Source organism: Melanaphis sacchari, unplaced genomic scaffold (genome assembly GCF_002803265.2).
Source record: "Melanaphis sacchari strain LSU unplaced genomic scaffold, SCAv2.0 Contig108_pilon_pilon, whole genome shotgun sequence".
Lineage (NCBI taxonomy): Eukaryota > Metazoa > Arthropoda > Insecta > Hemiptera > Aphididae > Melanaphis > Melanaphis sacchari.
Window position 1 is genome coordinate 651,255 of NW_020270415.1, and position 12,607 is coordinate 663,861.

At 31.4% G+C, this 12,607-nt stretch overlaps 1 protein-coding gene across 1 annotated transcript in view; it reads right to left on the reverse strand.

The window, feature by feature from the left end:
- The window catches only part of LOC112603456 (zygotic gap protein knirps-like), a 48,596-nt gene extending 35,989 nt beyond the window's left edge, over positions 1-12,607 (reverse strand). Inside the window, exons 1-2 of the mRNA XM_025352012.1 lie at positions 11,585-12,607; positions 2,228-2,305 (exon numbers count right to left, since the gene is read on the reverse strand). Of these exons, the coding sequence (XP_025207797.1) occupies positions 2,228-2,305; positions 11,585-11,683 (177 nt within the window). The 5' untranslated portion in view covers positions 11,684-12,607. The remainder of the gene's footprint in view (positions 1-2,227; positions 2,306-11,584) is intronic.

Sequence of the window (12,607 nt, forward strand, 5' to 3'; positions counted from 1 at the left end):
GAAAAACAACATTTAACGACAAACTACCCCTCCCATTTCTGCAGACCAAAGCACCACAACGATTCAATCGGTCGAGCGCTGATAAACGGTAAAAAACATAATAATGTACGTAATGTTATTAAAATATATTATAATAATTGTGGTGCAACGCGCGCTATGTATGAAGACGTATGTAATAAGTATTATAAACCTCTTGCTATAAAATATAAACTATTATAATAATATTGTAGTTGCACAACGATCGAACAGATCGTGTAAAGTGTCTTTTAAATATTATTCATTCGACGCATCAGCGAATTATATTGCCTCGGACTTGGGCAGAGAAAGAGTAAGAGATACAAAACCATAAATTAACCGCGTTGTCGAACGGGTGAGTCTCATATTATTATTATTATTATCTATGATCGTTAAACATTTTGCGCCGTGCCTCATTCGTGTAAGCGCGTTATTAATTGTTCGCGGATTGTGAAATATTCCCTCCGTAATACAATAATAATATTAGTATTATTATTTTAACATCGAACGATCTAATAGGCTCGTGATGTTCGATCAATGTGAAGTCTATGTGTGTGTATGTATGTGTATGTGTGTGTGTGTGTGTGTGTGTGTGTGTGTGTGTGTGTGTGTGTGTGATGAATGCGCTTTTAACTCTTCTTCTTCTTCTTCTTCGATTTCAAATTAAAAAAAGAAAACAACCGTGAACGACAACGTGTTACCTTGTCGTTTTAATAGTTCATCGTGACGGATATCATTATAATTTATATCTAACGTGACACATTATGGATAAAACTAAAAGTATAATACACACACGACAAACGCATTTGTCCGCGAACGCAACAATAATATTATGCGCACAATATGACGGTGATGGGATTTCGATTAGTTCTATCGTGCCCGCGTAATGTGTCGCGCGTTATATTTCGCAGCCACCCGGACGATACATTCGTTCGTTACAAAATTTTTTTTTTTTAATTAAACGGTTGACGCGCAATTTTTTTATGACCCTATTTGTGCAAAAAAATATGCTGTCATACGTGCCGCATAAAACTTTGGTGACGTGATTATACACGGGCATGCGGTTATTATTATTATTATATTCTTAAATCACCGCCGCAGCACCAGCGGTGATGGTGTTTGGTGGGTCGTGGGTATTCGTGATAATTGCTACTTTTTATTTTATTTTTTAACATTTTGAACCAGGATTTGTGGGACCTTAATAGTAAATACCTATATTATGTAAAAATAGAACTAAAATAATACTATATACCTAGGTCTTTTATTGTAAACATTTTAAAAACCAAAATTTCAAACAGAATCAATCAAATTAAATGACGGATAGCTGGAGGCGTCCTTAAACCGGAACCAGAACCGAAATTAATTAATTAACTATAAAAAATACCATACTACGTTTTTAGCGATTTTAAAATTTGTATTTTATTTTTTCCCCTATGTACAGTTCTAACTTATTGATGACCTAACTTACAGATATAGCCTGCAGTATTATTGAGTATTATTACTTACGATAAAAAATAAAATGGCGTTATATTAAAAATATCAGTAAGAAGGTATGTGTCTGAGTTGCATATTACAATTATATATTTTATAAGTTGAGACATCGACTTCGAGGCGAAGGGTTAAATAAGAATCGTTCGTCGTCGACCGCGATTCGTTTGACTCACGCGAAACTGTGTATTTCCATCGGAAATTCGGTTATAATAATATAACGCGTAATAATAATGGGTAACCTACCTAATATCATGTATAATTACACGGTTTTGGTCATCGACATAATGGATTTCTCATCCCGGCCAGATTGATTCACACACGATATTATATTATATTGCACCGAACGGGTAAGGTCAGCTGTTCGTCGCTGTGGCAGCCTATATAAACGTAAATTAATTAAACTTTGGCGAATGTATTATACATAATATAGTGTGCGGGTATTATAACGTTGCGGTGTACAAAACGGTCGATACACGACGCTGTCCGAGACGGATATCGAATGGTAATATTGGTCGTGCGGGGTTATCGATGTAATGCGTATACGTATAATATACATTTTATAATAGCGCACGGTCGATTTTGAGTCGAGTTAATAATATTGTAGGTGCCCATATTATATCTACCCACAGCGGTCTTTTATTACTTTATTATTAATTATTAAATTAGTATTATTATATGGTATATGTATAAATCGTAATTGAACAAAATACGATAATATTACCTTGCATCCTTCACACGTAAACGCTCCGAAATGAAAACCGGCGGCTGGTTCTCCGCACACACGACATAGCTGACTCATCTGCAAACATGATAAATTCGATTGAAAATGTGTACAACCGCCGACGATTCAATAAATATGCGCATTGTTATTACAGTATAACATGTGCATACGATATACTTATTAAATAAAACTATATTACATAATAATATGTTATTAGGCACGTGTAGAGCTTATAATAATTTCCGCGTTCAGCGACGATGTCAACGCATATGCCATATACATACATAATGCTACAGAATTTCAGTACCAAATATATTTTATATAATTATAAATTTATAAATATATACGGCAATACGCTACGCCATCGTTTGTGTTCATTGTACATTATTTCTACTGATTCGAAAAACCCGATGAGAATGAGAGATCAAAAACGCGATACGTATTTTTATACTATCGCGCGTTTAATTCGTGTTTTATTAAATTAAATAAAAAAAAATAAACGTCTCGAACGATTATTTGCATACGTTATTAATGTGTTTTTCAATTGCGAAATTATAGAATCTCCGCATCCTTAAAATTATCCAAGTCAGTTTTCGTATATAATTAATAGTTATATACCATTATTTATGACGCTAAACTGTTACAAAAACTCATCCGCGAGATTTTATATTTTATTATCACGAAGATAATGTAACCTCCGTTCGAAAACTCGATTAAAATAAAAACAAGACCTAACCCATCACAAACTTTAATGGTCCTGCAAACGTTTGTTTAAGCCAGGTATTTATGTATATTATTGATCTTCTTCTTCTTCTTCATTTTTATTGAATACTTGGCGTTTATTATATACCTATACACCTTATCTACTTGTGCAATGTCTAAAATCCCATTAATTTGCATAATAATGAATAAAAATAAAATAAAAATGACACACATACGACGCGTTCGTTCTATCTGAAAGTTTGATGCCAACCCGACCACCTTCCCGTGATCCCGGTACACCGGCCGGGCCCCCTCCGCGTGTCATTTGTTGCGAAGATGAAAATCTCCGGATAATAACTACCGTATTTATTTTAAATGGTTATGATTCAAGTTACACATACTCACACACCTATAAAATAATGCCGATGCTGGTTTCGATGGGCAGTATTGATAAGGTGAGGTGAATCTGCCACAGATTATTATTATTATTATTATTATTAATATCATTAAACATATACATACGCGAACGTATCCTTTTATATATATGTGTGTGTGTGTGTGTGTGTGTGTGTAATTTATTGGATATGAACATGATCTGCTGCAGCGGACCACTCCTTCACCCGTACACAGCGACTTTCGAGATTCACCGATCTTCTCCGATCGCCATCGTATATATTTGTATTGCCATCGGAGACACATAAAACCTACTTTTATTTTTATATTATTATATTCCTATACATACGGTTCATTAAAAATAAAATAGCAGTATAACAATATCGTTGAAATTCTATTGCACAAGTATAGTTATTTATATATACGTAATACATATATTTATAAATATTGTATGGCTAGATAGGTATGTATAGGCAGGTACCGTATGGAGATTTTGATCGTATTGACCCTTGACATATTACTTTATTTTTTATTTTATTTTATTAGAGAGTTAACCTATGCCAACCCGTGCGGTCAAGTCTACTGGTCCATTGTATAGTATCGTGTATGATGTAAACATCCCATAACACTAAATATTAAATTGTCATATATGTGTGTATATATACGTTTAACTTTGTACGTGTATAAAAATAAAAAGCACCGACTCACGGGCCTAATAATGCTGATGGCTTGGCGTGCGTACCTTATTTTAATTTTTTTATTGACGTCATTAATCTTGTAAGCCACTTACATGTATATGCATTCGTTACTTCTTCTTATAAGTATATGTATTATTAACCCGATTGGGATCCCGCCATCCGAGTGTTTAATACTTAACCCCTATATTGTTAACAGAACCGACATCAATATCGACAAATTTTATAGAACAATATAAACTTGAAATGATATCTTTGAGTATGATAATAATAAATAGCAAATTGTTGTTTGTTGTCAATCTAGTAAACAATGACATACGCTTTATGGTTTAAAAAATCAATATAATTGGTTTACATGTTAGCGTAGGTATATGAATAAAATAATTTAATATTTATAATAGAGAATTTATAAAATGTGTTCAATTCGATCCTCAGCGTTCGTATTATAAGTAATTCAAAAAATATGTTTGTAATAAATTTTACTTTGTTACATACACGATATAAAAATGCTGCGTCTCGTAAAATGTTTTATAAAATTTAAAGACACGATTTCAATGTATAAAATCAGAGTATCTATATAATAAACTTTTCAGACTACTATATGAAGTACAAAGGTTAAAAGCATAGTATTATTATTTGTATTATATAAACTACATTAAATCACTAAGCAAGAGTAAAACGATTAAGAAAAATAAGAAGATGTCGGCGCAATATTTATTTTTCTAATTCACGCACATCATTAACACATTTTCGTTCAGAAGAATCAATCTAATATTGTTAGCTTTAAAATTTAAGTGAATTGACCTATTATCAAATTTAAAGTTGAGAACCTTATTTTTATTATCTTTTATAATATTTCAATTTTGTATACAAGTCATGGATGTGTTAAGTGTTACAATTTAAAAATGCTCATATCTTTTTAATAAATATAATTAATATTAAATATCATTAGGCCAATCTTAAACCACAAATAATGTTCTTAACTTTAAGTTTGATAATAGGTAAATTCACTTTAATATCAAAGCAACAACACGATATTGATTCTGTTGTACCCAAATTGTCTTATGTGTTGTGTACGAGTCAAAGAAATAAAACCATGGTGCGTTGACCACCATGGCCGGATTAAGCACGGAGCCTAGGAGCCCGGGCTCCAGGCCCTAAAATATTGAAACCAAATTCAAAATATTTTATTTTAAGTTCAAATTTTATTTTGGTTACACATTTTTTTAATTTTCGTAATTGCATTGTATTATTTTTATTACGTCATGTACTGAATGCCATCCGCAAACGGACGGAGCGATAATATCGGATTGAAATAATTGTTTGCATTCGATGCATCAACTAGAATATTACGTTACTTATCTTATTTTCGACAATATTTTGTTATTAGTAGATTTGGTTTTGATTTATATATAGTCAATCTAGATTGTTTTTGCTAGAAACATACGAACGTCTGTCGTCGACCATCATTTGGTTTTCACGATTTAATCCCAACAGTTGACTTATTTAGTGATTATACTGATTACAAAATGATATCTCAAAAATATGCTAGTGGAGCCGCTAAACGAAAGCTTAAAAAAGAGAAAGAAGAAAGTATGAAAATATTGCTAAATAACGTAAGGCTATTGGCTATTTAAAAAATTATTACTATCCCGTGTATCCTATGTGTAAGAAATATTATAAAAATTAATCTGACCTAATATCAAGACCTAATGATTTTAAGCTTTTTTAAATTCACATTCATCCCAATAACTTCAGTTAATTGTGAACGATCATTTTCGATATGCAAGCATTTATTAACAGATAAACAGATTTATTAATACAGACGAAATTATTGTGGAGTTTCAAAAAAAGAAGAGAAAATAAGATAGTAAAGTTAGTTTTAAAATAAAATATAATATAATATACTTTAATTTTTATGTTTTTATATTTTATATTTATATTTTGACATTTAATGAATAATATTGTATAATAGCATGTACTTAATGAAAATTATTGACAAATATTAAAAAAAATTAAAGATATTTGTGTGCAATTTACATTGTATCATTTTTTTAAATAAATAAAATTCAGCTATTGGTAATAAATATTGTAAGGACTAAGGGCCCTTTGGAATACTAGGCTCCAGGCCGGGTAAACTCTTAATCCGGTTCTGTTGACCACACTCTTTACTTACTTCTTTAGGACGATCCACACACAAAAATAAATCATAATATTCCAGTCTATCAATAATAAAATATGATATGTCATCTCGGGATACGATATTTCGCTTTTTTATGTTTATCGGATCGTCTTTTGTCACTAAACAGGTGTTCTATCGTGCAATCCTCGCAAATCGTATTAGCTGCTCACCAAGAACCGTAGGAATTTCAAAGAAGACTCAAACAGCAACTGCCCGGATATACTAATTGTAAACGAATTTATCGCGGCGACGTTGTCTGGGCTGGACGTAAAGGATACCTGTCCATGGATACGCGTTATAATGGCGACACGATCGTACGAAAAAAATAAATTAACTATCGTTGTTGTCACCATTTTATTTTTATGATATTATTATTATTATTATTATTATTATTATTATATCGTCTCGTTCGTGTTCTGACCGGACAGCGTCGTGTACCTCTATATATACACAACAACTATAGCTACAGCGGCGTAGGTACTTGTATTATGATAATCAGCTACCCGTCTTTGATATCGTTGCCGGCCGGTGTCTGCTCTCTTGTATATTATAATATTATTATATATAAATACGCGTGCGTGTGTAAGTGTACGCGAACCATTTGTAAATCCATTATTGGATTATGTAAATGCCCTCTTGTTATGACTCTATTTGTATGATACCATAATACGGTCGGAGGCGGCGGCGGCGGTTGGGGATTTTATATATATATAATATGTTTATTATAATACGCGAGCGGCTGTGGTCGTGTTCCGGTTGGATCTTCGGGCACCAATATACATACACATGTAATATGTATATATATATATATATATATATAGATATTATATTAGGTAGGCATGTAACCGTGTAGTTACTATTAAAGGTATACAGGCATACAGCGCAGCTCGTCGTACGTCCTTATTATTTATGCCGAGTTGAACTTTGGCCTCGTTTCTTATTACTGTACATTTTTTTTTCATTTATCATTTAAATTATTATTATATTTTTTTTCCGTGTACCGTCCGTCGCGCGTCTACGTACTCATCTATATCATACTTTATGTAATAGACTATATTTATATATATATATCGTTGTTGTTGTTGTTTTTTTTTTTTTTAATAGATATTTAGACATTAAAATCTTGCTGACGGGTTAATGCAGGAGAAAAAATCTCGTCCGACGAAAAATCACACACTTGATATATTTTATATTATTATTCTATATATTTTTATACAGCGAAACACAGTCGGGTCGGTTTTAGTCGTTGTCGTGTCATCGTTTCGTTCGTTCATACGAAACAGTTACGCATTTCAAACAAATCGTAACGATTTCGTTCGGATATAATTTGACGACTACAAACGAACGTTTTCTTCGGCGGCAGCGGCAGCGGTTTTCTTTGTACCCGCGCATACGATTATAATAATTAGTTTCACAAAAAGAAAAAAACGAATAAATAGAGATAAAACGAAATTGTTATTCTAAAACAAATACGAATGCGGTCGGTTATTATATTGCTGCACAAAACGTACATAATATACAAATACACGAACATAGATGAGCACGCGCGCGTACGGATTTAAATGCGTGGTTTTGAAATATAAATAAATAAAATAAATATTCACGGCGTCTTTGCGTTTTTGTGATTCACGTCAGACTTTCACCTAAAATCGTACTAATGGATTTCTGACATCGGGTAATTATTTCCACAATTCGTCTTAATAACAAACTGATTTTGCGGGTCGGCGACGACGTCGACGATGATGGTGACGTTTATAGCGGAGGTGAATCCGTAAAAAAAATACTCATTTCGCATAACCCGTCGACGTTTACAACACGAAATTTTGACAGCATCCGAAATGGCCGGCCTTACGATCATATTTTTCCGTGTACACATCATAATCGTTAAATCGTATGAAAACGTTCGTTATTATACGTATAGGTACAAATGGTACAATCATAATGTCTCTTTGCTACTTTCGAACAAACATGTTTTCGTGTAATGAAAAAATACGTTTGAGTTTTAATTGTTTTATAGTTTTATATTACTACATTGTAGTATATTATACACGTTCTTTCAACGAATATTGCAAACAAAGTTTTTTCAAATTTTCAATCGTTAAATAATAAGTTTTTAAGCTAATACGCGTAAAGATATAAGTACGCACGTTTTTTTTTTTTTTAAATTTATTTCACTGACTGATTTATTTAATTTATTATAATCAACATGTTACCATTAAAAATTCGAATGTAGATATTATTATATGTTATTATAGTGTATATATATATATATATATTCTTATTTTATATTTGTTTTAAAAGTATGATAAATTATAATTATAATACTATTATTTTTTTAATTAAATGTACATATATATTTTATTAATAACTATAAACTTTAGCGTTTTTATAAATATAACACATCATAATATATTGTCTTAGACTCTATTAGTATACAGTCATAACTCATAACAAAATGTATTTAAAAAAAAAAAACCATTGTTTTCGATTCAAAAGAATAAATATATTAGTATTTTTTTCTTTTTATGTATTATAATGAGCAAAGATGTGAAAACTCAATAATTTGTACTCAATGAAAAAACTTTTAAATTATTATTAATTTCTGGAAAATTAAAATAAAATGATAAAGAATATTTTATAAAAAGTTTAAGTTTTAAGTTTGAAACCATTTGTTAAAAGTAAGGTAAGAATATTCCAAGAATATAACATATACTTATATATTCAAATGGTTACATACAGTTTGAATTATTCAAAGAAAATAAGTTAATAATGATGCTAATTGAAACATTTTAAGCCAATATTAATGTATATATTACACTACATACATTTTTTTTTCTAATCATTACTTTTTATAGAAAAAAATAATATTTACAATTATTGGTACATAAAATTAAAATAGAATAAGTAAATGGGTTAATGAGATAATGAGTAGGGAAACTGTTTTGCGATACTTTAACAAATTTAAAAATATTATTTTTTTTTATATTAAAACTTAAACTTAAAAAAATACTAAAATTCGAATTAGTTTATTAAATATTATTGATATTTGTATAATATAAGATAAAATTATCGTCCTAAAAATTCAAAAATAATTAAACTATTGCAGTAGTATACTTTTCATGCTTTCATGACTAATAAAAATAACAATTAAATATTATGGTAATACCAAGTATTCCAATTATTTTAAACTAGGGACTTAGTTTTTATTTTTTATTTAAATAGTAAACATAATAATTTATAAATTAAACCTTACAGTATGACTAAAATAATTTTAAGAGTTATTAAGGTATTTTATGAAATTTTAAACAAAAAAAAATCCAAAATACCTAAATACCTACATATAATATATTGATTTTATGTTTACTTATGATATAAAGAAAATAGATTTTCTTAAAATTATAAGAACATTTATAGCTTAATTATTATTCATAAAATCTTCTATAATTATATAATATTATATTTATATGATACGTATATTTTTTAAATATAATTTCCATAAAAATTTAGTAAGTTAGTTGTCCAATTATCATATTGTAATACTTTTTATATTATATTTTGTGATAGTATGGTTGTTAGTGCATATCATTTTTAAAATTGGTATTAAGCTGCTTACGAAAAATATTTTGATCAATAACATTGTTTATATATATATCATTGTTTGTAATATAAACCAATAGTTTTTAAATACTTTTATTAAGAAATATTGTTTATTTTACACTTATCTTAAATATTTTTGGTGGATCAAAATTGTGTTAGATAAATAATTTTATTTCATCATGATTAAATATTTACATATAATTTTCATGCTATTTTGCTTTAAACATTTTTGTGTAAACTATTCGTTACATTTTTGGATATTTATGCATAAATATTCAGTAAAATTGTATATAAAATATCGAACATTTGTGAAATGATGTTGACTTCACTCCAATGTATACATTTCGTAATCTATTTTATTAAAATTGTATAATAAAAAATTTCTACTATTAAATTTTTAATTATATTATATACGTTTATCAAGTTTTTATAATAAATAATATAAACAATTATGTCATTGAATATGATATAATAAGTCTCTGATTTAATTGAATGTCACGGACATGTGAACAATAAGAAATACCATTTAAAATTAAAATAATTTATGAATCTTACAGATAACTGGAATTTGTCAACCGATAATTTTTATTAACTTATTAAATAAGAAAATTATTTTCATTATAAAATATAAAAACTCGCGATTCTCGGCGCCGTTCAGCTTTGCAGGTATGCTGTGAATAAATTATTTGTGCGCACATGTGCATGCTGAGAGAAAAAAAAAAGAATAACTAATAAATAAATAAATAAATAAATAAATAAATAAACGAGAAACGCATATCAAACCACGATCGATTACACATTTGTAATACAAGTGTTTTTGTCTACCGTATATTCCACTTGTCCGACTTTTAAGTATTACATCTTCGCGACTTTTTTTTCTTCCACTTTTCACTGTTTCTCGGGTTCTTTGAAACCCGTCATTTTCTCTTTATATACAGTTGTTATTTCATTCATTCTGTCAGTCTCTATTGAATTATATTATAAAAGAAACGCTATTCATCTTCTTACTTCGTGCAAACCCGATTGGCCTTAAGCCAAAGACGTTTAAGCCTACTGATTCCCAATACTGTGTGTAAATTCGTCTTTCCTGAATTTTTTTTTTTTATTATTTGCCATTCTTCTTTATATTTATCACCAATAATTTAAATCGTTGAAAATCAATATTTTGTAAACTTCCGGATTAATTTATTTCATAATATACTGTGACTATGATTATTAAATTATTCCCAAAAAATTATTAGTTTCTACTCGAATTCTTACAATATTATAGTTTATATTTCTAGCTACATGTGGGCCATCGCGCACTAAACTTAGCTAAAATAATACGTATCTGTCTAGTAATTTTTTTCCAAAATATAGTTGAATTTAACAATTCAGATTATCTATGCAGTCTATCTTTGTTTATAAAAATTATACGCGAGACATTAAACAATATTATTGTGCAACCAATGTGCCATCAATATCCAACATTCACTGGCCAAAACCATCATCACTCATATTTATTTTTATTACACGGCAGTCCGCAATATTGTACGGTGGATATGCCAAGAAATCGAGTCAACGAATTTTACCAGGGTGACTTATGTATAGCACCGATGTCAGCGCTGTTATGCACGATCGCCCAGAATCGTTTCGACCGCGTATTCGGGTTTTAGAAAAACGGCCAAATGCTTGCAATCGACAATAATGCGAAAACTATGACCTAGGAATGCCTTATACCGACGACTAACGATAACGGGATCAAGTGTAATCATAGTAAAACTGTAGTATTTAGGTATAGGTACTTACGACATCCGAGGTCGATGAAGTGGTGTGACGAGCGTCGGTGGGCCACCAGTTTGGTAGAGACAATGGCCCATGGGCACCCTGACCGGGTCCAGTGTTCATGTCCGACGTTCGTCATCGGTCGTCATCGTTGGACGCGCGACGTTTGAATGCTGTGTGCTGACGGTTGCCCGTCGTCACCTGTAACCGATTGCCGGCGGATCGCGCGACCGGACCATCGCACGCCGCGAAACAGATAGTGAAACAATAAAAAAATAAAATGTACAAATCGGATGAACGGCTACGCGGGTAAACGGTATACTGATTTGGAAAACGAAAAGACAAAAACAGCGGTCGATTATACGTTATTTTAGAATATATTGTGTTCGTATAAATGTTATTACGATCTAGGTGGTGGCGCCTCCGAAACGAAACACCTATAAAGTGGTATGCTGTTATCTACTGAAATCACATAAAACGATCTCAAGTGCGGATAAAAAAAAATTGGAATTTTAAAAAGGATAAACTTTGATGCGTCCGACGTCGTCGTTTTCGTTGGCCTGATGACGGCGATGATAGTATCGCGCGTACGTTGTGGCCGCGACGGGATCGCCGGTGATAATGGGACTGAGCGCGCCGGGCACGTGTGATTGCCCGAGACGGAACCAGAACCGAACCAGACCGGTTTCGACTCCTACCTCGCGCACGCCGTGTCGTCTTCCCGCAGCCGCCGTAGTTGTCTTCTCCTTCGTCTTCTTCTTCCTCTCCGTAATCCTCCTTATCTGTCGCGACGTCTTCGCCCCGTGGTCATTGTTCTTCCGACTCATCACTCCTTCCGCAGTGCCACCTCCCTAGACGCTGCCCACCCAGGTCTTCCTCCTTCCATCACAGCTACTTCCTAAACACCGACATACCATATTCGTTCTTTCATAACCTCCTCCTCCTCCTTCTTCTTCTCCTCTTTCACCTCATCATCATCAACATCCTTCACTTCCTGCAACGTATGTTACCACTGCTATAGCCACGAACTTATAATAGCCGACTTGA